The 27,935-nt window shown below is 36.2% G+C and overlaps 7 protein-coding genes, 2 non-coding genes and 1 pseudogene across 11 annotated transcripts; 7 read left to right on the forward strand and 3 right to left on the reverse strand.

Moving 5' to 3' along the window:
* Window positions 1-864: 864 nt before the first annotated feature.
* LOC148930060 (uncharacterized) lies at window positions 865-3,080 on the forward strand. Its single transcript, XM_089066774.1, has 3 exons — window positions 865-1,276; window positions 1,564-1,631; window positions 2,550-3,080. Exons 1-3 carry the CDS (start codon window positions 893-895, stop codon window positions 2,995-2,997), a joined length of 900 nt encoding a protein of 299 aa, XP_088922900.1. The 5' UTR covers window positions 865-892; the 3' UTR covers window positions 2,998-3,080.
* Window positions 3,081-4,284: 1,204 nt separating this feature from the next.
* LOC148930061 (F-box/kelch-repeat protein At3g23880-like) lies at window positions 4,285-5,810 on the forward strand. The gene is made up of 4 exons (XM_089066357.1): window positions 4,285-4,398; window positions 4,511-4,569; window positions 4,653-4,714; window positions 4,801-5,810. The coding sequence occupies exons 1-4, from the start codon at window positions 4,285-4,287 to the stop codon at window positions 5,808-5,810; spliced, it is 1,245 nt and encodes a 414-aa protein (XP_088922483.1).
* A 740-nt stretch (window positions 5,811-6,550) lies between these two features.
* TRNAN-GUU (transfer RNA asparagine (anticodon GUU)) lies at window positions 6,551-6,624 on the reverse strand. The gene has a single exon. It is a non-coding gene; the product is annotated as a tRNA-Asn (tRNA).
* A 1,723-nt stretch (window positions 6,625-8,347) lies between these two features.
* LOC148930063 (uncharacterized) lies at window positions 8,348-8,720 on the forward strand. Its single transcript, XM_089069381.1, has one exon. The coding sequence runs from the start codon at window positions 8,401-8,403 to the stop codon at window positions 8,611-8,613; it is 213 nt and encodes a 70-aa protein (XP_088925507.1). The 5' UTR covers window positions 8,348-8,400; the 3' UTR covers window positions 8,614-8,720.
* Window positions 8,721-9,869: 1,149 nt separating this feature from the next.
* On the forward strand, window positions 9,870-13,659 carry LOC148930064 (protein NUCLEAR FUSION DEFECTIVE 4-like; annotated as a pseudogene). Its single transcript, XR_016137107.1, has 6 exons — window positions 9,870-10,544; window positions 10,842-11,738; window positions 11,838-12,366; window positions 12,535-12,625; window positions 12,917-13,297; window positions 13,370-13,659. The product of XR_016137107.1 is annotated as a protein NUCLEAR FUSION DEFECTIVE 4-like (transcript).
* Window positions 12,553-14,153, reverse strand: LOC148930065 (peroxidase 55-like). Its single transcript, XM_089068407.1, has 3 exons — window positions 13,947-14,153; window positions 13,466-13,657; window positions 12,553-13,379 (listed from the first exon to the last, which is right to left on the reverse strand). Exons 1-3 carry the CDS (start codon window positions 14,151-14,153, stop codon window positions 12,807-12,809), a joined length of 972 nt encoding a protein of 323 aa, XP_088924533.1. The 3' UTR covers window positions 12,553-12,806.
* Window positions 14,154-18,228: 4,075 nt separating this feature from the next.
* On the forward strand, window positions 18,229-21,117 carry LOC148930066 (nucleic acid binding / zinc ion binding protein). The gene is made up of 4 exons (XM_089067545.1): window positions 18,229-18,445; window positions 19,395-19,459; window positions 20,095-20,293; window positions 20,451-21,117. The coding sequence occupies exons 1-4, from the start codon at window positions 18,314-18,316 to the stop codon at window positions 20,817-20,819; spliced, it is 765 nt and encodes a 254-aa protein (XP_088923671.1). The 5' UTR covers window positions 18,229-18,313; the 3' UTR covers window positions 20,820-21,117.
* A 345-nt stretch (window positions 21,118-21,462) lies between these two features.
* Window positions 21,463-21,543, forward strand: TRNAL-AAG (transfer RNA leucine (anticodon AAG)). Its single transcript has one exon. It is a non-coding gene; the product is annotated as a tRNA-Leu (tRNA).
* A 2,157-nt stretch (window positions 21,544-23,700) lies between these two features.
* Window positions 23,701-25,044, forward strand: LOC125213571 (ribonucleoside-diphosphate reductase small chain). The gene has a single exon (XM_048114194.2). The coding sequence runs from the start codon at window positions 23,829-23,831 to the stop codon at window positions 24,819-24,821; it is 993 nt and encodes a 330-aa protein (XP_047970151.2). The 5' UTR covers window positions 23,701-23,828; the 3' UTR covers window positions 24,822-25,044.
* Window positions 25,045-25,530: 486 nt separating this feature from the next.
* LOC148930068 (mitochondrial import receptor subunit TOM20-like) lies at window positions 25,531-27,539 on the reverse strand. Of its 2 annotated transcripts, none has more exons than XM_089068610.1 (6): window positions 27,343-27,539; window positions 27,175-27,253; window positions 26,504-26,673; window positions 26,368-26,415; window positions 26,177-26,275; window positions 25,531-25,893 (listed from the first exon to the last, which is right to left on the reverse strand). In XM_089068610.1, exons 1-6 carry the CDS (start codon window positions 27,436-27,438, stop codon window positions 25,765-25,767), a joined length of 621 nt encoding a protein of 206 aa, XP_088924736.1. In that variant the 5' UTR covers window positions 27,439-27,539; the 3' UTR covers window positions 25,531-25,764. The 2 variants fall into 2 exon arrangements, with proteins under 2 accessions (XP_088924736.1, XP_088924735.1); XM_089068609.1 differs by having other exon boundaries at window positions 25,531-25,896.
* Window positions 27,540-27,935: the final 396 nt, after the last annotated feature.

Consider the following 27,935-nt stretch of genomic DNA (forward strand, 5'->3'; position numbering starts at 1 on the left):
AAAATTAATAAATAAAATTAGAGGGTATTAATGTCAATTCTCTCTCATTTAAATTATCTTAAAATTTTAAATTTACGTAACTCTCTCGATTGCAAAAAATATATCAAATTAAAGATAATTTTATAAGGATTCCAACGAGATCTCAATTGCATATGTTCCGACGATATTCGGATGATGAAATTTGATATTTTTTATTTTAGATTTTGTAAATGTTGATAACCAGATTTTTATCAACAAATATATCAAAAAATCTCAATAAAACCATGTAAAAATCTCAATATATATGTGTTGATATTTTCTTGTACTAGTGTTGATATTCTTATGTCATAATGTTGATATTTGTAATATATTATGTTGATATAAAAAAATTTTCACGAAAATTATCATATGATAACATAAGGACGATATTACTCTTTTGTTGATATTTTGTCTACTATTTATTGAGATTCGTAACCACTCATTTTAAAATCTAAGGGTGGAGATTTGGTGTTGATTTTAGATTAGGGTGCTATAACCATTAGATTATGACCCTACATTCCACTATTTTTTTTCACTAACTTTTCTTTATATCCCTTAAATCACGTATCAAACTCAAATAAGACTTCTAAAATGGGACGGAGGGAGTAGTAGTCACCTTTAGTTGAGAATAACACCCCTTTGGCCAACTCGAATTTTCAAGCGGGACTCAATAATACAGTACAATAATTAAATTTGACGTGGAAATCATAATGAAATAACACTGCAATAATTTATAGATTATTATTCTAAAGAACTAAACTTAAGAGTTAATATAGTACATTATAAATGGGCTACAATATATAGCGAAACGGCAATCTCTATAAATCAAACCAACCCTGTGCCGAGTAACAAGACATATTTATAGCACATTAAAATGTGGCCAATTCCTTTAACTTCGCCTTCCAACATTATCGTCACAAAACATGATAAATATATCTTATCAAATCCCACACAGCTTTGCAAGACCAACTCTTCTGTTTTAAGGTTGCGTTTGGCAGGTAGACAAAAATGTGAATTTTCAGGAATTGAGAATGAGAAGAACCTGGTGGAGGCAGGCGTACAAGGAGTGATGCCCAAACATGTCGGTATCACAATGGATGGAAACAGAAGGTGGGCCCAAAACAATGGGCTGCCCACAATTCTAGGGCACAGAGCTGGTGGACAAGCCCTTCTACAAATCTTGAGATATTGCATGAAATATGGAGTTAAAGTCCTCTCAGTTTTTGCCTTCTCCACTGAGAATTGGAATCGTCCACCGGTACAATTTTTTTTTTTTTTTAATTTTCAAATGAAATCAAATTTCATTACTTATCATTAGAAAGCTCTTGACGGTAGCTTTTCTATGATTTATACGGTTGGATTTTGGTCACAAAAAGTGGTAGGAATAAGAACATTGTAGGCATCATTTTTTGCTAGAATATGGATATATTTATGTACAACATACAATTAATTAAAAAGCTATTGTTGAAAACTTTCTAATAATAAATAAACTAATTAAAAATCAAAATTTTGTTACTGATTAAATCTGACCATCTTAATGAACAGGATGAAGTGAACTTTTTGATTGAAATTTTTGGAGAGTTTATAAGGCTGGAGATGGAGAAGCTGACTCGGTCTTCACGTCCATAAATAATAGAACAATTTTCTTTTTTGAACAATCTTTTCTTATAATTTATCATTACCATACTCTTTATTTACACGTTAACATATTTATTACATGAAATAATTTTAGGGGCGCACTATGTTCAATAATTGAAATTCTGTCAAAAATCTTTAAAAAAATCAAAGCAAATCTAAGCTATTGGATTCCCAGATTGGATGGTTGGGATAAGCTACATTATTAGCCAAGCTACATTATTAGACAAAAATGCTACATTATTTTACTAAAATATTAAGTTATATTATTAGACTAATAATCTACATTATTTTATGACACGTGATATTAATCTAACGGTTACATCACAAGATCCAATTACTGAGAATTACTTTGATTTTTGACAGAATTTCACTTATTAATCTGATCACGTCCGTGCAATTTTAAATTTCTCTTTGCCCTGAAGATCTCATCAACCAAATACTACTCCCTCCATTCCATATTAATAGAGTCATTTTTCCATTTTGGTACGTTCCATAGTAATAGAGTTATTCCCCTTTTTAGTAAAAGTCAACACATTTTTCCACACCTACTTTATTCTCCCTTACTTTATTCTATCTACATATCTCTACCTTTTTCATTTTTCACTTTACTCTCTCTTTACTTAATTCACCTAACACAATTTTTCTTAATCTCCGTGCCGAAAAGAATTACCTCCATTACTATGGAACGGAGGGAGTACTACATAACATTTTTTAATAATAGCTATTTTAGTATGACACAGATTTAAAATAAAATAAATGCTTTTACTTATTGCTTTATTCACTTCGTCCATCTGAAAATTAAATCCCAAAATATGAAAATTTCACATCCCATCGGCCTCTTTTCTAAAAAGTGAATTAATATAGTCATAATAACACTTCCACTGTGTTTACAGAGACGGTGTGCGGTTATCTTTCATGGGGGGTAGAAGCCAACTTCCCGAGTCGTTGCAAAAGTTGATGTCTGAAGCAGAGGAGCTTACCAAAGCCAATACAAGACTCCACCTACTCGTGGGCTTGAACTACGGCGGCCGTTACGACATAACGGAAGCGACCAAGAAGATAGCGAGGAAGGTGAAAGATGGAATGCTGGAAATTGAGAAGATCGATGATAGGGTGGTGGAGCAGCATCTTCAGACCAACGGCGTCGAGTTTTCGAACCCTGATTTGTTGATCAGAAGCAGCGGCGAATGCAGGCTGAGCAACTTCATGCTGTGGCAGCTGGCCTACACGGAGCTGTTCTTTACAGACAAGCTCTTTCCTCAATTTGGTGAAACCGATTTTGTTGAGGCTCTTGCCGCCTTTCAGTTGAGGCAAAGACGCTTTGGTGGCCATAAATATTAGACATATATACTCAAATCTTAGAGTGTCCACGATAGGCGATAGGCGGAACAACACTCCAAAACCACAAAAACTCTTCCACCACATCGTCACAAAATAAATTAAGAATCTTTTTTTAAAAAAAACACGGTTTTACAGCCGCAGCGGCTCACTCTTATGCTTTCTACTTTGTATTTCATTTATTGATTGCACAAATATTACAATGACAAAAACACAAAATCAAAATTATTAATCTTTTCAAAACTGAAAGTCTGTAAGTATGAAATTAATCAAAATCAAAATAATTAAAAATCGCAAGAAGGAGGTTTGAACCTCCGACCTTTGTAGGGATGAGACAAATTTATCTATAAATTTTTTATTAAGAATTTGAGAAGGGGTATTTAGTGATAAATTAATATATTTTTTTTATAATGGGCAATCTTTATATGGAGTAAAAATTTTGAAGTGGGCAAATGCCCCTCCTATGTGCTTAATAGATCCGCTCATGTAATTCCACCATGATTCCTTCTCTCTGCACACAAAATAATTTGGTACAAGCATACCACCAAACTCATGCGAGCCGAGCATCCAAACACCCCGAGGTGCAGGCCGAACCGCCAAAGACCTCGGCTAGACTGAGCTGGGTACAACTGAGCTGTCGAGAGGTGGAAGGCCGTGATCAGTGAAGACACCTTTAGCTACTTTACTACAGTAGTAGCTAATTTTTTTTTACAATGGATGATAATCATTTGAATAATAAGGTTTGGTCAAATTCTGGTCTATATCATGAACTTTTTCATTGGAATTAAATAACGAAGTTTCAATTTTTTTCAATATCCCATCCATATATAAATTGACATATTTTAGTAATATAAAAATAATTATATTTCAATAAAATAAAAAATGAAACAAAAAATTAGAACATAAAAGAAAAAATATAATTTTAATGAATCATAATTATCTTTTATTTTATTTTTTTTGGTGGAGCGTAATTACATGTTTAATATCGAATTATCTTTATCGGTTATTCACCGAGGATTTGGAGGTTGAACTGCGTAGGTTTTTGGTGTTCCCGAATATTAGGAAGTTTTAATTTGATGAAGGGATACGTATCTCCTACACAATCTCTGTCTATCGTAATTATTGAAACCCTAGTTTGAACTTTGAAGTAAACTATTTTGATTTTTCAGCGCCTTCTTTCACGGTAGGACTTCAACTGATCATTTTTCCTTATCCTACAAATTTGATATGGCCTAGTATATACTGTATATATTAGAGCAAGTGTAGTGTATGTAAGTTTGTGTATCCGAAATGGCGGTGGTCAGCAGCCACCTCACTCGCTTATCCGGCAACTCCAATCAATCGTTTCTCGACTCGCACGTGCGCGTCTCCTCCACCCGTAAAGCTTTCGTCGCCATGGATGAGGTGACTTGTTTTATTTATTTATTTATGTATAAATGTTGATAGGAGTAGAATACTATTAATATCATATGCTTATATGTATCTACATCTCCCAATTTTCATCTTTTTTTGTCAGTTCAAAAACTCGAAGCCCGAATATATCCTAAAAAAGCCAGAAGATCATTTCGCTCGCAGGTTTTATTTATTTATTTTAAATTAAACTTGTTTACTTTGTACTCTTTGGTTGAATGTGAGATATTTGTACTCCATTTGGTTAGAGAGCATGGTATCAGACTGGAGACCAGTTATAGTTGTACGAGGATTAAGAACAAAGATTCAAGTGTTCTGAAGCCAGGTATGTCTGAATAAACTACTACTCCACCATCTTGATGCTAAAGTTCTAAACACAAAGTTCATGTAATGTAGATGACTATTGGCCAGAATACGATGATATGCCTCGTCACTGCGTATTCGAGACAAAGTTTACACCATCCTTACAACTTTGGAAGCCTAAGCCTAAGCCCGAGCCTGACCTTTTTGTCCATTCGAGTGAATTTAAAACTAATCGTGAATATTTTGTTGCATATTCTTCCCCTGGAGAAGATGGCTCCATCTCACCCAAATATTATGTACATCCCCCCTCTTTTCTAGCCAAAGATGATTATAAGTTCACTGGGTGTAGCTTGAATGGTCTACTTCATTTTTATTGCGACGACGTGAGTCATGTTCTTTGGAACCCAACAACAAGTGAGTATAAGATCCTCCCTAAGCCCGTTGTGGAACCTCACATAAATTATGCCGACAATACATCTGGGTTGTGGTTCGACCACACTTTTGAAAATTACAAACTGTTGCATCTTGTGGACGGTCTTGTCAAACGTGATCAAAAAGGAAGGGGTGCGAGTTTTCACATGGACTTATACTCAAACAAAACTAATTCCTGGAAGCGAATACCCACCTCTCAGTTTGATTCATGCTTTGCAATCTGCGGTGCTTGCGTATATGGGACATTTTATTCTATAACATCGACTGCTCTTATTCTTGCCTTCGACATTTCTACTGAAACCTTTTCCACTTTACCCTTACCTAACCCCGATTGTGACATTTATATGTTTATAGAGTATAAGGGGTTGCTTGCTGCTCTTGAAATCTACACTTTTGACACTAGGTTATACTATGAACCTTTTAACGCTGAACTTTGGATCATGAGTGATGGATCGTGGACAAGAGAATCTGTGTTCCATGCTCGTGGTATGTGGGAGCCAAAAATGTTTTCAGAGGATGGTAGGCTATTGTATATCACAACTGAATTTGAACTAGAGCTAGCAGTGTTTGATCGCGCCAATGGAAAGTTGAAGCATCTTGGCATCGCTGGCCCAGAGATAAAGATATTCCCCTTTTTTGAGAGCTTGGTTCAACTCAATGGAACTAATTGAGGTAAAATTATTTGTATATTTTTGTATAAATTGTTAATGTTTACCATAAATGGATGAGTAATGTGGAGTATATTATTGCTTCAACAAAAGCAGAAGAAAGGAGAAAAAAGATGAAGACATGACTAAAGCGGAAGCATGTTAATTCTAGCGCAGCTTGTTATTTTTTTGGTGAAACATATCTCTTATAGATTTTTTTTCCGAATGTTATTTTTGAATAGTAGAATTGATATGGTCAATTGAAGGTATAACTAGCAGAACTAACACAATTATAACAGCTACTCTTTGGTGGGCATATTTTTTTTTTTCTCTCTCTATCCCGTGAAAAAAATATTCCATATTTTGCTATTTTGGTGTCCATAATTATTTGTTTTTTTTAAAACCAATATATAAAAGTGAGATCCATATTCAACTAACTAATTTTTCTATTTTTCTTCATGAAGTGAAATAATTTCTTAAAATTCCTCAAAATCGGACTATAAATGATGCACGGAGGAAGTAATATTATAAGAATGTTATGTCACAAAATTAAAAATATTAATCTCCTAAAATAAAAAAAAATATAATTCTCTAATCCATGAATCAATTTATAATTGCGCAATTTATTAAAATAAAAACAAACAAAATAACAATATCCAAGTCGCTAGAAGGAGGGCTTGAACATTATAATTCTCTAATCCATGAATCAATTTAATTGCGAATTTATTAAAATAAAAACAAACAAAATACAATATCCAAAGTGTCGCTAGAAGGAGGGCTTGAACCTCCGACCTTGTGGTTAACAGCCACACGCTCTAACCAACTGAGCTATTCCAGCTTATGTTATGCGTACATTATTTAATATACTTATACGGTAAAAATTTCCAAATCATTAATAAAACAACTTGTTTACGTTGGCTTTGTATGTTTAACACACGTCAACATTGATAATATAATCATCATGGACTTGTTTAAGTCTTGACGACGTTGATTTTAAGAGTATCAGTTCACCATTTTTGGACGTACCATAGACATGGCCACGGTTCAAAAACCGCCGGTTTCGGTTCGGAATCGCCGATTCCGATTCGTCGAATGCTTGAACCGTAACCGGCCCGGATACCGGTTATCTGGTTCCGGTTTAACCGCCGGTTCCGGTTCCGGTTACTAACTGCCGGTTTTTCAGCGGTTCCGGTTCGGTTTCGGTTCTTATTTTTTTTTTATTTAAATCTTATAGTTAAAACTTTTAAATTCTATAGTAAAATCCAAAGAGACTTTGAAAACGGTCGAAAACTGCCGGTTTTCTGACCGAACCGCCGGTTTGTGTCAGAAAACCGCCGGTTTCTGACCGAAAACCGGCGATTTCCGACACCCTTTCAGACCCTACGCTGCAACCCTACGCCTACGCCTACGCCTGCAACCCTAGCCCTGAACCGTCGGGAACCGGCGGTTTTCCGACGCAAACCGGCGTTTTTCCGACCGTTTTCAACCCTACGCCTGCAACCCTAGGAACCTACCGGCGACGGCTACATTTTTCCGGTTAACCGGAAGTTCCGAACCGGCGGTTAACCGCCGGTTCCGGTTTCATATTTTTTGAACCGTAACCGGCCCGTTATAAACCCTAAACCGGATTTCGAACCGGAACCGTCGTCCGGTTTCGGTTTCGGTTCTGACCCGTCGGTCCGGTTGGGTTTGGCCATCTCTAATGTATCATTTTAAGAGTCCTGGTTAAAAATCTATAAATGGCAATAGGTCATGTATTTCATTAACTTTTTTCCACTTCTATTTTATTATAAAATAAAATTAATATATAAAAGTAGACTCCACATTCTTCCTTTTTTCATCAATTTTCCTCTTTACTATTTCTTAAAATCCGTCTCAAACTCAAATATAACTCCTATAGTGGGACGAAAGAAGTATTATAGTTATACAATAATCAAACGCTATGTTTTATAACCTTGCAAGTGCAAGTGTATAAATTAGTACTAGTACTTAATTCATTTAGTTTCGACCATTAGAACTTGCATCAATTTATCTTCAATCCACAAATAGTTGTAAAGAGCCTCGGTTCCTCTGCACAAATTCTTATCCATTTCATCACCTCTTCAAAACCCCTGTTCCAATCTCACTTCAAATAACAGCAACAAATCAATACAGTACATTTTTTTTTAATCAAAGTTAAAAATGAGGGGGCAAGGCAAGGTCTGCAGACAAAGGTGCACATGGCTGAAAATACCCATCTAATTCTTTAAATTGCAAATCCAATATTCTAAAGCCTCCTAGACTCTTCTTACCTCTCTGGCCTGCTTTTTCTTGATCTTTCATCAAGAATGTAACTTTTACAAGCTAGCATTTCTAATTCTTTTACAAAAGCAATGGAAATGTGTAGTAGTAAATTGAGAAGCTTAATTAGGAGAGAAAAAGTATGTAAAAAAAGCAAAATCCCATTATGAATCAAAATATACTTTCCCTCCTCCCAAATCCTACCTTGTGCTCAACGTCACTCAACTTCTCCACTAAGAAACATCCATCCCTCATCTTTACAAGACAACATCTCCCTACTTATTTTCAGCCAATTAACATCAGCATAAAAAATCTAGCAAACTGATCAGAGTTAATGGGAACTGATTGGGGGCCGGTGGCGGTGGCGGTGGGGCTGTTCATCCTCCTATCACCGGGGCTGCTATTTCAGCTTCCGGCGAGGGGTAGGTTCATCGAATTCGGCAACATGTACACCAGTGGGATCTCAATCCTCGTACATGCCATTTTGTTCTTCTGCATCTACACCCTCTTGGTTGTTGCTATTGGAGTTCATATACATGCTGACTAGCTATGATCATTCTCTCTCTCTTTTTTATCTTCTTGCCAATTTTTACATATGTAATTATACACAATATTATACTTAATTTTTTATGTTTCTATGCATTTCTTTCTCAATATTGTACTTACTCCATAAATATCCAAATCAGCAGAAATTACTCAAGAATCACACACTCATGATGTCTCAAAATATATGAAAATAAATTCAGCCTAAATTCTTTATTCACACATGCATTTTCTATTTGTACCAAAAAAGAAGTAAGATGAAAATTGTATTAATATGATAAGAAAGTGAAGAGCAAATATTTTGTATTTTAAGAAGAAAAGTCAGGCGGTGTTGATGTGGAGATGAAGGGTAGACGACGAAGAAAATGAGGGTGTGGACTTGCCGTTGGTCTTCATGCAGCCGAATTCCCGAAATCTGGAAAAGAAGACCTGGCTGGAGCAGGATGAAGAGCACAACAGTCCGCCATTAGCACTTGATGTGAAGAGAAAGTAGAACAAATAAGTGTACAAGGAGAGCTTGAGTTGATGCGGTCGTATAATCCGTTAGCACTATCCAAGCAATTAATTGCTTCCTTTGCTTTTATTTTTTGGCTTTGGAGATACGATGTGAAGTTAAATTTCGGGTGACTAAAATAATTTCATAATAAATCTACTAAACTACTCCGTTGCGAAAATTATTAAGTAGGAAGTATTCGCTAAAAGTTAAATCTTCGTAAAGAGACGAGTGATAGCAATGTGCTCGCTGAGACAAGCTAAGTGTGTTCATATATGAACACTAATTTTCCGAGGTGGCTGAATATTTGTGACTTCAACACTCGATATTCTTCATAATACGTTAATCAAGATTGAAATTTTTACAAAGTAAAGTGTCATCTCAAAATATTCTAGGAAAAGTGCCAAAGGATTGATTCTGTATTCTTATATTCCTGGACGACAAAGGCATAATAAATCTCACACCTTGACCGAAATAATAATTTAACTAGTCGCTACTTTTGACCATTTCATCAAATTTCACATGGTTTTGAAAATGATAATTAGTGGCATACTTCTTTAAAAAGAGGCCTTATTTAGCATTGGCCCTTATAGTGGAAATTCACGATTAGATGCGATCTAGAAAATTAAGGACGGTAAAGCGAATATTAGAGCAACACATACTTGCAATTTATCTTTCTCCCCCCACAAATTTTAAAGTGGAAGAAGATAACTTTTTTTTTTGTTTTGATAGCACCATCAATCAACTGAAGTTTCTTTATTTTCCAGAGTATCTCGATTCTCGGCTATCAAGTGTGATTAAAATGAAGGATTATGCAGCATTGCTAATAGCAGCAACTCTGTTTGCATTCTTCCTATATAAGCCTATTGATTTTCTCGACATCAATTGGAACATCTACTATCATAATAATAGAATGTTATATTGTCAAGAAGAAACCTTGCTATTATGTGAATAACAAAAACAAACCTCATCCCATTCATATGCAACAACACAAGACCTCATCAGAAATATAGGAGTACGTAGATATACAATGAATGCAATCCCTCTCCCAACAAAAAGGTTCGATTAAATCATACTCTTCGGTGAGGATTTTCAGTCGGTTTGGTTTCTGGCTCCAAAGAGACACAAATTTGATGAAAACGAAAACTGAGACAATCACCGCTCGCCCAATTTTATAAAAACCCAGACTTCATCAGTCAAACCTATTTGCAAAAATCAAAGATGAATCGTCTGCTCTCTTCATTCTTGAACAACAGATGGCTTGTTTTCGTGGGTACAGTCATGTGCCGGCATCGCCTATCTCCTTGCACTACAATCTCCAGGTTAGCTGTGGCCAAGGATTTGGCCGCCACTTTGTCCGAGATTTTGCCGCTCTTCTCATCGGGATATGGTTGTGTCTGGCTTGTCGTCACGCCTAAAACCCTGTTTTGCCGTTATGGACCGTGAGTTTCTTGTTTATCTGAATTTTGGTTGATTTAATCTATCTGTTTAGACTTTGACTATTTTCAAATTTTGTTATGTTTATTGAATTGTTTCAGTTTGAGTATGTGTAGACTATGGAGGTTTTTATGCTGGAATCATTACAGTATGTGCTTATATCCAACTTAGTTGGAAGATAATGACAACTCTTAGAGTAGTCTTTCATTGATGTTGTAGGCCTTTAATAAGCAAAACATGATTGTCTTCTAGTTTGTTACTCATTTTTACTATTTCACTACCCAGTCACTTCCTAAATTCAGATGTGCATTCTTATATATGTTGGAACAAATGGTGAGACCTACTTCAACACAGTAGCTCTCGTCTCTTGTGTGCAAAACTTCCCCAAAAACCGAGATCCTGTCGTTGGGATACTAAAAGGTTTCGCAGGGTTAGGTGGTGCGATTTTGACTCAGATATATGCAGTGATGCGTTCCCCGCACCATTCTTCACTCATATGTATATTAGCAGTTGGGCCAACGTTGGTGGTCGTTGCCCTGATGTTCATTGTGAGGCCAGTTGGAGGTCACCAAAAGATAAGAAGGTCTGATGGATTTAGTTTCTCGTTTATCTATTGTGTGTGCCTCGTGTTGGCTTCTTATTTGATGGGAGTCATGCTTGTGGAAGATCTATTTGATCTAAGTTACAATAACGTTGCAATCTTCACAGCCATTTTATTTGTCATTTTACTGATTCCAATTGCCATCCCTATCACCATGAGTTTTGTTACGGAGCCAAGAACATCGGGTGAAGAGGCACTTCTACCTGATCAAGACAAACAAGGGCTGAGCAGATGTGAAGATGATACACAGGAGATCATATTTAGTGAAATAGAAGACGAAAAAACAAAAGAGGTCGATATGCTTTCAGCTTCTGAGAGGAAAGAGAGAATGGCTCAACTGCAGGCGAAAATTGTCCAAGCAGCTGCAGAAGGAGCAGTGAGAATCAAGAAAAGAGGACTTCACTTTGATGGAGGCATTGATAAAGGCTGACTTTTGGCTTATATTCTTCTCTCTTTTATTAGGTTCAGGTTCTGGTTTGACTGTGATTGATAATATGGGTCAAATGAGTGATAAGACCCATGTATTTGTTTCCATGATCAGCATATGGAACTTTCTAGGCCGCATAGGTGGTGGCTATTTCTCTGGGAAAATTGTCAGGTGTGAATATAGCTAATTCATTGAAGAGTTTTCGGTTTCAGTTTAATTTTGTAGGTCTTCATTTCATTCTCATGGTAGCTTATCTTACTATGTGAACAGGGAATATGCATATCCAAGGCCGGTTGCCTTAGCTGTCGCCCAAGTAATAATGGCGATTGGACATGTCTTCTTTGCCATGGGATGACCCGGAGCGATGTACTTGGGTACGCTTCTTGTGGGGCTTGGTTACGGATCACACTGGGCAATCGTGCCTGCTGCTGCCTCAGAGTTATTCGGGTTGAAAAAGTTTGGGGCTTTATACAATTTCCTCACTCTAGCAAACCCTGCAGGCTCTTTGGTATTCTCCGGTCTGTTGCCAGCACTATATATGACATGGAAGCTGAGAAACAGGCTCGTGGACACCATCATGGCCAGCAAATAGTATCATCTCTCTCAAGATTGGTCTATCTTGACGACCCTTTGAAGTGTGAAGGTGCCATATGCTTCTTCGTTACTTCCTTGATCATGTCCGGACTTTGCATTATTGCAGTCGTCTTAAGCTTGATTCTTGCACATCGGACAAAGCCAGTGTACGCTCACCTTTATGGAGGATCTCAAAGGTGACTTGTCGTATCTCTATGCTAACATGGTAATGGAGTGAAGACTCTTGCTAATTGTTTCATCTTTATAAAGTCTATTTTGGTTCTATGTTGTATCTTGAGGTTATCTGTTTTTTATCAAAATAAGTTGGAGATAAAATGTTGAATGGATTGATATTGGCTTCTGTAGTTATTTCACAATTCTCTTTGGACCTTAGTTCCTAAGACAAGAGGGAGAAAGCAAAGAAGAACATGCCATTAAAGCACAAACAACATGAATGCCCTACCACAAAACAATTTAGACAAATTGTAAGTACACATTGTAGTTTTCAACTTATATCAAATGTTACTGTTTGAAACTGCATGAGAGTTTCTTATTCATGATGATCCATCAACATGTTGCACTCGTCGTATCCATGCGAATCTGTAGACAAAATTTACAAATTATTCTTTGCGAATTCCTTTTTTCCATGCTTGAAACAATCTCTTATCAATTGAATGCTGTGCAATCCCTTCTTATTTCTCCTTGGTCACCAGTCTTGACACCAACCCTGCCTAGCTTGATCATTGCATTGATGAACGCCCCATTGAAATCACCAGGGCTTTGGGAGAAGTCCAAGACAGTCTGCTGTGAAGCCGGATCAGTGAACAGCACCTGATCAGACGTGAACAGCCCTCTCTTTCCCACCAGATGCTTGTAGTAGACGTTGTCAAATATTTCTGGAGTCTCGTGATCCATGTTTATGGCTATTACTGGGTCAACATCCTGAGGGCATTCCTGCATCAACTGCTGTGCAAAGGCTGGATCCATAGATGGGTCAACAGGGCTGGAAGAAGAGAAGGAGTATATCCTCTTTGCGAAACGGCTGCAGTGGGAGAATCCTAATGTATGGCATCCCGAAAGAGCAATCATATCTGTCTGAGACAGATTATGCTTCGCAAACATGGCATTGAGTTGATCCAGATCGAATTCAGGCTCCGGTAAGTTCCCAGCAACACTAGAAGCTCGAGAAATTAGCCCATCGCGCCTTCCTAATTCCACGTTGTATGTAGGACCTCCTGCCTGAGACACCAGAAAATTACTTATCACGTCATGAGCTGGCAATGTTTAGTTTTTAATGATCAGGTGAAAAGGCGATTGATTTTTACCTGGAAGACGACGTCTCTAGCAGCAATAGCCAAGATGTCTGCACAGGATACTACGCCAGGACACTGAGCCTCGACTGCTTGCTTGGCCTTAACAACAGTGTCAAAGCCATCTCCGGCTAAAGAGAGATTGTCCGGAGCATCTTTCTCAGCATCGAAGTTTGGTGAAGCTATCATAACAGAGGCATCACATCCCTACAAGATGACGTTGGACTATCAGTTCAGGTTAGCCATGCTAGCTATCCTTAACTCGTTGTGCTGTCTCTTTTACTGATTAATTACAAGTAAACTAGTGTGTAGTAAAATAGAAATATCAAATTCAGTTCTAGAAATCTGTTTCTTGCTGTCGAAAATTTGAGGCCTAGTTAATTTCTTGCCTTACTAGGTAAGTCCTAGTCTAGTGTTTCCCAACAATGATTCTCCATTTATCCATGGCTATAGGCTTATGTTCCCCTCATTTATCAAAGATGAAAGCATGTCATACCTCAACGAAGCAGTCGTGGAAAAACAGCCGCACAGTTGCTGGAATGGTGACGAACGTCTGGCTAATCTTCGTCAGTACAACCTGCCTCACGATGTTCTCGACATTTGGACATGTTGAGCTATAGAAGTTCGGCCTCAGTTGTCCCTCTCCATTCCTTACAACTATGCATAGTATCAGCACAAACAAAATTCTGCAGTATCTCCCCATCTGTGTGTGTGTGTGTGTGTTGCTTGTAGCTTGTTCTGAATGTTTGAATTGAATATATGGCGAATGAAACAGTTAGAATATATGCAAATAGGATGATGACTTTAGGCAAAAAAAGTGTTTGTTAAATAAGGTAGTTGTTGCTCAGTCTAAGGCTGTGAAGTCTTAGCCTGAAACTGATGCTATATTGCAAGTTAATCATTCACTTTTCCTTAATAAAATTTAGGTCCACTAAATTTACTAATAAGTTCATATCTATGGTGAAAATTTATTTCTTTATTTTTCTTTGATTGTGACAATTTGTTATGCTTTCACATTGTTGGTCTATTAAAATTTCCAATCCATGCTATTGAATTTGTCTCTGCATTTCTATAACTCGTTTTCAAATTAGATTTCATTTGCAACCGTTGATTCGGTCGAGAATAGGATAATCAAATTCACAGTAGATTAATGCATTTACTGACTCGATCAAATTTGGCTGTTGTCAATTTTAATCTATGTAGCTCTCATGTTTCTAATTCTCCAAACACTATATCTTAATTACTTTTATTTATATATCACATTTTGTCTCATAGTACTAAATGCTCTACATAAGTATATTGATCCTTTATTCTTCTCCAATTATAATTACCAATACATGGGTGTATGATATACCGTGAATTAATGGAATACTATTGTAAAATCCTTTTTGGAATTTTATTTCATACCAAGTTGAAGTCTTGTATTTATTCTAAACAAATATGTCCCATGAATGAATTGGGGTAGGAGGGTGGTAAGTATACTGTAATAGTAGTAATACTTTTCTTCGGCAATTAGCAATTTTTTTAAATAAATCGACAAGTGAAAATGACACGGTAACAAATCCTATCGCCAACCTATTTAGCTTTTCCAGAAGGAGAAATGCAAGAATTTTTCTCTTGTTTATGCTTATACGCCATTATTTTTTCCCCAGCCATGTCAACATTGTGCAATTATTTACTAAAATTGAATAGCCAACATTTGAAATTTTGAATAGCTTTTGCTAAAATCAATTATTTTCTCCACGAAATAAAATATGTGTTTGGTGTAGGCTTTTAGAAAATCTCACAAGCAACCTATTAATACATTATACTATTATCTAGCATATTCCATCTTACCAGAAATATTTTATTTAACGTCTAATTCCATTTCATTACACGTCATTATATCTACTGTAAACCGAAAGATTACACATTTTAAGATAATAATTTCAGTCTATCGAATAATTCCAATAGATGATTTCTAAAGAAACATTGCCCAACTTTATTATACTTATATAATGGCTAATTTGCACCTAATTAAGAAATTATGTGGAAACTGCTGCATATATTTGTCACAAAGAACGTTATAATTGTAGTAATTGCTAATTAAAAAGTAATATAATTTATTAGAAATTAATTTTAAAAAGTTGAATAATTCTTTATATGCGTATACATATCTATATGATGACTATATCTATGTACTATTATAAAAACCAAACATTATTTACACAGATCATAATAACACAATGTCACAATATAATGACAAATGACAAGGTATTGACCAATTATAAACATACTTAAAATCATGATTAAGATGGATAATAATACGTAAATTACATTATCCAGGCCATTTAATTGGTCATAAAATAGTAGTAGATAGTTTTGTCAAAAAATGGATTTATTAATTATTGTTCTTAGGGACTAGTCAACTTCGTAACAATATAATTTTGATCCTCATAAATTGAAGCGATAAACATCTAATGATAATTATTCAGCCAAAACGATTCGTAGTTAAAAACATTGCTCTTAGGGACTAGTCAACTTGATGTTTGTTGAGATATCAATCACAACTGAAATTATTTTTTTGAGTTTGACATTTGAAATAATTATATGTAAATCAATAAATCAAACTTAATTCACTACTATAATGTTGTTAAGGGCTCATTCTCATATCAGTTGTAAGAACAATTGGTGTGTGGTATATAGATTAAATGAACTCTCTATTCCACTAGGTCAATCTTTTGGATTGAGTTCTCTTGTTTAATCTGTAACAATTGGTGCTTTCATCTAGAGCCAAACGGCTTGGAATAGTAGCCAGACAATGAACTTATCGTAACCAACGAGCACGTTTGGGGCCGACTCAGAGTGGTGGTCGGGCAAAGAATCCTTCGTGACCAACGAGAACTTGGAGTGTTGGCCCGACAACGAACTAGCAGTGAGCCTTAAAGGAGGGTCAAATGTTACGAAATCAATTTCCACATCGGTTGTGATTCTCCTGTTTACTCTTGTATCACGTGCATATTGTAAGTGTATAATTTTAATTTTATAAAACGAAAAAGCTTACATTTCCTTGATTTTTTTTTAAAAATTATGTGTCTCCACACGAAATATGAAAGTAATCTCCAAAAAAAAATTACTCTAAAATTTGGATAGAAGTTTTCTTCTCCAAAATGGAAAAAATGTCTATGTTTTTGTAAAGTATTGTTGCACTTGCACCCTCAATCAATAGAACAAATTGTTTCTTTTAATTGAGCATTAGAGCATTACGTATGTTTATATTTTTAGCAAACGATTAGTGCTGATTCACAGACAATGTAATGCCGACTAAATATTACCCTCTTTAAAAAATTGTAATGACCAATTAAACTATGCTGTCGACTGTGTAATGACAAACGTATTAAATGTATTTATACACAAAGATCATTGTCCCAACTCTCAAACCTGAATTAAACAGTTGTCGTGTCAATTAATGGCATTTTAATAAGGTGCTGAGAACCTAACATAACATCAATTTGCATGCGCCTAATTCAATTTAGTTATCACTAATTATTTTTATATATCCAATATCCTTGTAGTCACAAAATCATAGTATGGGTATTCATCCATCACATTAATTTGAACAGTTCGTCATAAATTTGTATATACATTTTCTGCTAAGCAAAAATTAAAATTGTGGTAAGATGCCTAGCTAGTGTATGGATTTTAACCCAATGTAATATTAATTCAATTTTTGAAACACTACAATAATGTTTCCATCTCTAACCTTTACAAAAGTAAATTTGATTCCTCTCTGCTTCTTTCGACCACTCAAAACCAAAGAATATTACACAAAAATGTGTCCATAATGGTATTTGTGGGGCCAATTTTTGTGAATAAATTAGGTCATGATTTTGAGTGGCCGGATAGAATTTAGGGTGCCTAATTTTCCAGAAGAAAATGGAGATAGTACTAAACCGTGTCAAGAGTACATTCAAAACAAATATGAGCAACACTTAAAAAAACACAATTAAAGTTATTCAATATTTTGAGTCGCCCAATTGATATATTACTAATTTTCAGATTACTTATCTAGTAGTAGTATTTTTTATAGCAACGATTGGTTATCTTAACTTATGTTCATATCATATGGCGGAGGTGACATCATGGAGACATGGACCATAGTAGTGATATCTTTTAGTATTTCTGAACACTCAAAAAAATGACATCTTATACAATAATAGTCCATATCTATGGCACACTTTCGTGATCGATGTTGTTAGATCTAGATTGAAGATCTATAACGGATACAAATGGAGTCGGGGATAAACATGAGACCAGAAAGACAAATCTGAGGGGGTTCCCCGGGTAGGGATTTCGACGCTCCGGTCAGTGTAGTGATAAATAGGGCCTACCTCGTTAAAGAGAAAAAAATGAACTCCTCCCTCCGTCTATCATTATGAGTCTCATTTCTTAGCAGTACGAGTTTTAAGAATGTTAATAAAAGTGTGTGGAAAAAAGTTAGTGGAATTTGAATCTCTTGTATATACATTAGTTTTAAATGAAATGTGAGTGGAACGTGAGACCTTATTACTACCATTTATAGTAAAAATGAATTGTAACTTCTTAATATTATTCGTGGATGAACTAAAATTGAAAAACGGGACTATTATTCATGAACGAGTGGAGTATTTTAGTACTAATACTCCTGCTATGTTTATAAGTTGTTATAGCAAGCGAAACCCATTAAGCAGCGAAGCCTATTTACCTTAGCTTCGGCCCAATTAAACTCTTATCTTTAAAACCATTATTTATATAACATTCAAAAGAGAAAATAAAAAAGAAACAGAACTATTCTGCTCAAAGAGGAGAGGCCATCGAATTTCAAATTCTAAGAGAGGTGGAAAAATGGCTATGGAAGTTGAAGTGAGTGAAACAGGCTTGAATTTCCCCTTTCTGCAGCCTGTACGACGGCGTTTTGGACCGGGCGCCCTCTTCTTCGAGGCTGGCAACATAGAAAGACAACTCCTCGCTAAACAGGTAACAGATTAAACAATTTAGTCATCAAGCTAGAGCTTATTGGAGTAATTGAGTTGAGAGTGGTTATTTAATTTTGAATTTTTGCTTGCACTAGCTGTTTATATGATGATTATTGATGATATTGACAAGTTTATGATTACTTATAATTATATCTGCGGCTGCTGCTATTGTTTGAATTGCGAATAATGATTTTAGTTTGATAATTGTTGATTACATGACAATCAAGTTGTGATGAAAACCTTTAGCTAATTGATCCAACCTGACGGATAAAGTGAATACTCCTTTAGTGCATAATGTAGAAATAGTTAGAATTAGGTGTTATGTGATCTCAGACCTATGTATAACCTAGACACCAATATGTTTGCTTTGTCAAGATGAATGTGGAAACATTGTATAAGTTTAATCAGTAAACTTGAATCTGAAATTAATGTTGTTTTTATCACTTTCATTGCGGTGAACTGAATTCTGGAGAATACAGTTAGTAGTAGTCTAGTAGACCAGGAGAAATGAAGCCTTCTGAAAAAATGATTTCCTTTGACTTTGAGTACCTTAAGAAAAGAGATTGTTCCAAATTTTAAGTCTGGTTTAAGTCATTAAATAGAAACTAGAGAAGTTGTGCTTGTCTAGGGGTAGTTGCTGGGTAAATGAGAAAGAAAAGCTTTGTTATGCGTCAATATGTCATCTGGATCTACTCTTTCCATTTCCATCTTCAGTATAAACTTTGGTTATATGTCTTTATCAAAAATTTGGCATAAAATATAGATTTATATGCATCGTAGGAAATCACAAATCATAAAAGACAAACTCCTGTAGTCCTTATTTGAGTGAATTGATCAGCAGTATTGTGATTTCCTCTTGTATGGCATCATTTTCCTGTCATTTCTCTACGCTTCATTTGTTGCCTTGTGTTTAAAAACATTTCAATCATCATAAACCTATTTTTGTGTAGGTTACATTAGATATAACAGATAAAGAAAAGCAGGAGATACAAAGCATGGAAGATTGGGGAAGCAGGTACAACAATCTACTTGGTGATCTAATGCTTAGGGTTTTCTAGAATTGAGTAATCAATATCCTAATGTTAGAAAAGAGATCCACGGACTGGGACTTGCATTATTTTGTCAGTTGAGAAGCAGCAGATGGCAATCAAAATGAATGTTGTATGAAGCCTCATTCACATTTAAGAGGAAGATCTAGTTTTGTCTGCTTAGAACAGTTATCATGCATGGATACATTTATTTCCCAAGCATTTTTGGTTTGTTACTAGTGCTAATATTGGCGTATAACATAGAACTGAAATTTTTTCAGAAACGAACTACACAATTTTTATTTTGAATATCGTGTCATCTTGGCACTCTAAGTGGATTATCTTGTTCTTACTACTTAACCATATTCATGATTCATAAGTGTGTGCATTTGTTTCCTAGGCATTGCTGGTTTGTCTCAATGGTGGTATTTTCGTATGACATCGCCTTACAGTTTGAACAGAAACCATCTGGCAGACGTTTATTACTTAGGCAATAAATCCTTGTGCATCTACTGTTTGTTGTTGACATTCATGTGACTATTCTACCTTACAATCTCTATTCTCTATCTTCATTCTCAAAATTATCTGATACTATATTTTATCTCCAAATTTTTTTAATCAGTGAAGTCTACTGTCCTATTGTTGGTTGTGGAGCGCACCTCCAGTCTTTGGAGGACTTTGAAGATCACTATATTGCTAGGCACATGGCATCTTGTTCTGTCTGCTCACAAGTATATCCAACATCACATTTACTCAGTATACATGTTTCTGAGGCCCATGATTCATTCTTCCAGGCAAAAGTTGCGCGTGGATATGCCATGGTAAATTCTTGCACTCCATTCTTTGGTGAGCCTGCATGCTAAAGCTAATTAATCTTTAAATTGTAACTATTTGTTTCTGGCCTCTATTGCTGCATGAGTAATTCTTCGTGATCCTTCAATATTTCTTGTTAATATTCTATGTAATTATATGATGTAGTATGAATGCCTTGTCGAAGGCTGTGATGCAAAGCTGAAGAGCTATAAGAACCGACAGCAACATCTGGTTGATAAGCATAAATTTCCTTCTTCATTTGAGTTTTTCAAGAAGTCGAGACCATCAAAGAAACAGAGGCAGAAAACCCAGCGTAAACAAGCAGTGCACAAAACAGAGGATGCTTCAACTGCAATGCAGGTGGATCAAGAAAACATTGACAGCCTTGTTTCTGCTGTTTCAAGACTAAGCACTTCAGAGTCTCCTTCATCGATCAGTTTTGGCCGTCGCCACACGCGAGGTCTCACATTCGTCCCTCGAGCTCTTCAAAAAGAGAAGAGACCAGGCCAATCATCAGAACAACCAAAAAGATAGCATGATTACTCAGAAGATTCAATCACACATGTTACGTGTTGTGGTTCTTGATTTGAAGTGGCGATTTATTTGTCAAATCAAATAAAAGCAACACAGACAAAATCATCCAACGGACGGGCGCGTGCCTCATCCAATCTTCCTGAGATCTCGATGTACAATTCTGCATAATGCTGCTTATTTTGCTGTAGATCTTGTGCTGTTATTTAACAGTTTGGCAATTGACTGTGTTGTATTGAACTATATGCCAAATTGCCAATGTACTACATAATCATCGATTTTTCAATTTTTTTCTGATTCACACCCTTTTCGTGATACTTCTCCATTTTCAAGCCATTCTCCAAAACCTTATTTTTGTTAATTCCATTTAACTTTAGTCTTCACAATATGCTTCAGATTTGATATTTGGCATCTCGGATTAAACCATGACGGTAGGGTGGATACTAACATGCTTCTCGTTTTATTACTGCAAACAAGGATGTGGTTAATGAGGTAGAAACTTCTCATGATTTCAGCTCAATATCTATCAAGGTAAGATTGTGAAATGCTCTTGTTGGGTTAAAAATCGAAACTGAAAGTATATGACTCTACATATTCGCTTTTGGAGATAATATATTATTATTCTGACTCTGACGACAGGACATAAGTTGAGATGGCCGAGTTGGTCTAAGGCGCCAGATTAAGGTTCTGGTCCGAAAGGGCGTGGGTTCAAATCCCACTCTCAACATATTTTTTATATTGTTTTATTCTTTATTTTGTTTTTAATATTATCAGCTTCATGTTTCTTTATTTTTTGTATCCTAACATGGGCTCATGCATATTAGAAATTGTGTCCTCCTGCATTTGAACATATAAGTGTGAAAGCCCAGAGAAAGATTATGTAGAGTAAGGGGAATTTTGTTATACTTGGAATGGTAGTACTACTTGAGAATCTCATTTTGTAGATAATGTAGTACTTTTGTTTCAAATGCACCATTCATACAAAATGTAGTAGAGTACTTTTGTTTCAAATCAATACAAAAAGTTTCGAGTTTACATAACTAGTACAAAAATGTTTGCTGACTTTTCATGTTAATACAAATCCTAACAGACAGTTTAACCCTGTTTAATTATTTACTTATGTTGCGTCTGACTCATCAACTCCATGACAAAAGAATTACAATTTCCTGCAATTTTTTGAGAACTCTCAGGAAGTTATTTATGCCAAACTTCGACGATTGCGTGAGTTGGACGTGAAAAAGCTAATACTTCCAACTTCTCTCTATGTAAACAATCTCTCTTTCTCTCAAAATTGAATGTTCCTGTGTTGGTTAAATTTATAGCAGAGGTTTTGTGTTGGATTGAAAATCAGAATATTCATAATCTAAAAGGTCATTGTTGACAAAGATTAAGCCAAAAAAAACTGGAAGTGGGCTAGCAGGCCAACAATGGCAAAAACAAACAATTCGTGCCAAAAAAAATTTATCGAAGAAGCAAAATGGCAGTTTTCCTACTGTATCTTTGTTCCATCCTTCTACTCATATTGTGCATTTTAAAGAGTCAAATGCCAAATAACTAACGGAGCTAAAACTGTGGTTACAGTTTGTATTAAAACGAAACTTGAGTGAAACGTTTTGTACTAATTATGTAAACCGCAAACTTTTTGTACTACTAGTTTGAAACAAGAGTAATACATTCTGTATGAATTGTACTTTATCCCTTAGATATAGTACTATGAAGTTTGAGTGACTGGGAACCTTTACTTTCCTTCTCTTCTAATGATTGGCAACTCAAGATATTAGACTAGCATCTATGGAATCCGTAATATAATAATAATGTGTATATGAAGTGACTACCATGTGAAAGCACATAAACCTATTAAGTTTTTGTATGGACTGGAATTAATTAATGTCTTGGTTAATTTGGTGGTGCCTTCGAAGAGTATTTTTTGTGTTTCATACTTTTGAAGGAAACATGGAAAGTTTTTTTTTTTATCATCGACAGTTTTGTTAACACAAAGCTAGTTTATTCCATCTCATATTACGGACGTTGTCTATCTTTTGGATATACCAATGTCTGCTTTTATAAATTGACATTATACGGAATTTTGGTTAGTTGTTTTTAACATACATTCTTCAATTGTCTATCTCGTTTTATTTTTTCATATGCCAGAGTCCTAAACAATCATGGATGGTTTCAAACTATTTTTCTTTGTTGACTTTCCTACCACTTAAATGAATTAAGAATCCATACGGTACACGAAATTGGAATTATAATTCTACTGAATTGAATTTGTATTTCAAATCCAAATTCTTTGATCGATAAAGATGATCGTATATATATAATTGATATGAAATTTAATTTAAAGAAATTATGCACACGCACAAAGAATTGTAGCGTGTGTAGCGTGTGTGTGTCTTGTGTGTGCGTGTGGCAGAGTATGCATACATGTGATCGTGTGTAGTGTGTGTATGTGTGTTATGTTTTTGTAACATGTGAAGGTGTCAAATTTTATAACATTTGAAATAGTACTTTTATGTAACACATTAAAGTGTTAAATTTTATAACTATTTTAAATAGTATTGCCATTTATCTATTATAACATTAATCTCCCAATTATTCTGTGTCAATAATTATTTAATAATAATTGTTGGAAAAAATAAAACTCGAAAGCTACAGTGTCGTTGGCGCATAGCGTTTGGCATTTCAAAATTTAAAATATGATAACCACTAATCAAAGCGCAATAAATGAATGACGGCTCCACAAAAAATATCCCCTCACACGTCCCTCGCAAGTTTCCTAAACCCTAAAACTCAGCAATAAAAAAATCAAACAAATGGCGCCTCAAAATCACAATTCACAACCCCCGCCATTTCAAAAGACGCGTCCCTCGCAAGCTTCTCCCCCAAATCAATTCAAATTCCCGCCCCCAAATTTCCCCTAACCCTTATTTATACTCTCCCCCTCCTTCACCTCAACTCAAATCACATCAATCAATCTCCATTGCCACACTTCCAATCATCTCCCCCAAAATGCCGTCCATTCCAGAAGAGCCTCTCCTCGCTCCCAACCCCGACCGCTTCTGTATGTTCCCGATCCAGTACCCTCAAGTCTGGGAGATGTACAAGAAGGCGGAGGCCTCCTTCTGGACCGCCGAGGAGGTCGATCTCTCGCAGGACCAGCGCCACTGGGAATCCCTCACCGCCGACGAGAAGCACTTCATCAAGCACGTCCTCGCCTTCTTCGCCGCCTCCGACGGCATCGTTTTGGAGAATCTCGCCGGCCGCTTCATGAAGGACGTCCAGATCTCCGAGGCGCGCGCCTTCTACGGCTTCCAGATCGCAATCGAGAACATCCACTCCGAGATGTACAGTCTCCTCCTCGAGACCTACATCAAGGACTCCGAGGAGAAGAGCCGTCTGTTCCGCGCAATCGAGACCGTCCCCTGCGTCGAGCGCAAGGCTAGCTGGGCGCTCAGCTGGATCGACGGATCCGAGACGTTTGCGGAGAGACTGGTCGCGTTCGCTTGCGTCGAGGGGATTTTCTTCTCCGGCAGCTTCTGCGCTATTTTCTGGCTGAAAAAGCGCGGGCTCATGCCTGGATTGACCTTCTCGAATGAGCTAATCTCCAGAGACGAAGGTCTGCACTGCGATTTTGCTTGTTTGCTGTATAGTCTGTTGAAGATGAAGCTGAGCGAGGAGAAAGTGAAGGGGATTGTGGCGGATGCTGTCGAGATTGAGAGGGAATTCGTGTGTGATGCTCTGCCCTGTGCGTTGGTGGGGATGAATGGGGATTTGATGAGTCAGTACATTCAATTTGTGGCGGATAGGTTGCTGGATGCTTTGGGGTATGGGAAGATGTATAATGTGCAGAATCCTTTTGATTGGATGGAGCTGATCAGTTTGCAGGGGAAGACAAACTTCTTTGAGAAGAGGGTTGGGGAGTATCAGAAGGCTTCAGTGATGTCGAGCCTGAACGGCAATGGCGGTGACTCTCATGTGTTCAAGCTGGATGAGGATTTCTGAAGTGTTTGTTACTGATTTTTATACTATTGGATGTGTTGGGTTGGGATTGATACAATCTTTACTCTTTAGTTTGTGATAGGAATGTGTTTCACTTGTAAAATAGGGATTTAGGATTTCTAATTGCTTTCTATAATTGTTCATCTTATCTCATCTTAGGCTGAGGAATGAAGGAACAGAATAATTATGTATTGTAGTATACATTAATTCAGTTTCTTTCTCCAAATATTGTGCTTTTGGAATTGTAATCTGATATCATACTCATAAAACACTACTACAGTGATCAAATTAGAAATGCCATGAAAAGCATGGTGTCGGCAGCCATAAAATGTCAAAACTTATTGTTTGCGTATCTTGGAAAGGAGTTGGGCTAATTAACAATGTCGTTTCGTTAAAACACAATGATAAAGAAGCTAATCAAGAGTGCGAATCATAACAAAAACCACCTCAACAACCAGTTCAAGAATCTCCAAATCAACTACTGTGGCAGAGGCGGTGGGAATAAAGGGCAACGCCAGAAGGGTGGTAGGAGTACCAATCAGCCAAAGGGCCAAGGGGACCAGGTGGATGCAGAGTTGGAGGTGCGAATAATGAGTAATATTTGTATTGCAAAACAAGCATAAATAAGTTTTTTTTGGGATAGGAGTGTGAACAATTGTTATATGCTTATGTTGATTTTAAAAGGCAAGACATGATGTAGTGCGAGATCAAATTAGAAATACCATGAAATAGCATGGTGTTGGAAGCCATAAAAGGTCAAAACTTCAAGCAAATGAAGTACCTAATGAAACATAAGGGAATATAGAAACCAGACCAAAAGTTAAAATCCCATCAATATAGTAATGAAGCAACTGATTCTTATTGGAAGTGTGCTGCTCTTAATTTATAAACCTCAGAGGTGTGAAGCCGCCTCATAGATGATATGGGTCTAAACTATTGCCATTGCTTATCTAGCAGGAGGTGGAGGCACATCAGATCTTGCGAATCCCAGCCACACAACAACACCTATTGCCAGGATCACCCATCCACCAATGTCGTATTTGAGATCACTGTTTTTGCTAGTCTTGGTACTCTGCTGCTGTAGACGGGTAAAAAAGCATGAAAATGTGGCCCAGATAACATTTTTTCACCCAAAATAAGCAAATGAATTAATAGATAGATAAAGCTATTGCTGAGCCAATATGCTATGGTTACCAACTTACTATCAAGCAAATCATGTGCTATTTTCTCTCAATGGAATACAAATCAACGACAATAATCTTGAGGTAACCAAATAAATTTCTTTCTATTTACTGGCACTTCTCACAAAAGATCCAATAAACTCAGAACAATTTGATTACATGTTGGAAACTGTGTACCTTTGTACTAGTAGAAGCTGATTGATCAATGCCTGTAGCCTGACTGCCCAAAGCCGCCATACCACCATGCTTGTAAATCTCCATATGTAACTCAGGAGCCTTACAGATAACATCAATAGCCTCAATAAGACACCAAAATTCATGGAGCAGTAAAAAGAAAAAGCCACTCCAGTAAAGGAGAAAAATAATACCTTGGAGGACACTTCTAAAGATTTCTTATATAGTTCATTTTGTGGTTCCTGCAGCAACAAGATCGAAAACAAAAATCAATTTACCAAGAAAACTAAAGAGAGTAAAATAGAAGACATTTTATTTAACTGAATCTACCAGTTCATATGCTTGCTCAAAGTACTGGGCAGACTTGTCAAAGTAACCTTTAGCTTCCTCAAGATCGGGAATGAGAAATGCGCTAGATGTGTACGCATTCCCAAGGCACCAGAGTGTTTCATGCTTTCTAGGGTCGACAACCAGTGCCTCCTCCAGCTTCTCTATAGCATCTACGACACATAAAAAAGAACAAACTCTAGCTTAACCATGAAGGCATGAACACAATTTTATCCACACTTCCACTCATGACTGCAAATTTGGAAAACATACAAAATACCATCCTGCATCTGAGTACATATCTGGTGATTCAAATTAACGAATTATAGATAATAGGCCTACCACATTTTCTCCATTCAGCTTGAACAAAGATCTAGCAATTCGAATTAACTAAGTATAGATAATAGGCTTCAATAAATGAAGAGGACTGATACCTAAAAGCAGTAAAATAGAATGTAAAATTGAGGAATTGCACATTTTCTCACTACTCAATTTCATAAGCTTAAATTACAGAAAGCAGCGAGCATCGATTTTTTCCATCCATTAATTTGTTACTCCACTCCATAAACGAAGATCTCAAACACACTGCTAATCATCAATAGTTCAATACTACCAAAATTCGAAAAAACAACTGATATAAAAGAATCAAACAAATGCAATCATTTTTTTTATACCTTTAACCATTTGTTTCGAATCCGCACCGTTTTGAAACTGCGACAATTCCAGCAGCGCCCCTCCCCATCTAGTCAAGTTCTACACCGATGAATTAAACAATTAGTATTTCGAAAACTGAATCAACCACTAAACAATGAAATAGTATAGGCGATAGCGAGTGGACGGACATCGGCGTCGAGAGGATTATTGGCGTAAGAAGCTTCGGCGGTTATCCGAGCCTGCTCGAAGAAAATGAAACGATCCAAATCGCCCGGCGCCTCCATAGGTAGAATTTCTCCTGCTTGAGTGTAGCCGGCTATTCACTTTTATCTGGAGAAGTATTCTTCTCTCGTCTTAAATTAGGGCATTCATGCGTTTCGAACAAGCTGCTAATTTCACACTAATTACTCTATTTATAAAAAGTACGTGAATATAAATTATTGTGAAAATTCGATTTTTTATTTAAAATTATTAGGATAGACTTTGTGCATACTTAAAAAAAATTCCATTATATCCCAAAAAAAATGTGCACACTTTGTTAGTTTTAGTTTTATTTTATGATGTTAGTTGAGTAATGGAATGCAGTAAATAAATTATGATATTGAGTTTAAAAAATAATGGATAATAAAGAAAAATAGAAAGTGTCACTTTTACTAGGTTTATGCAGATGCAAATGGCACAAAGTGCATATTTTTGGGAGGAAGCAATATTTAAAATGGTATTTGATTTAGCTGTATCTTATGAAGTTATAGTATTTGGTATGATCCTGTATAAATAGATT

The sequence above is a fragment of the Salvia hispanica genome, chromosome 3 (assembly GCF_029641045.1).
Source record: "Salvia hispanica isolate PSC_SH4W2 chromosome 3, Shi_PSC_v1, whole genome shotgun sequence".
Lineage (NCBI taxonomy): Eukaryota > Viridiplantae > Streptophyta > Magnoliopsida > Lamiales > Lamiaceae > Salvia > Salvia hispanica.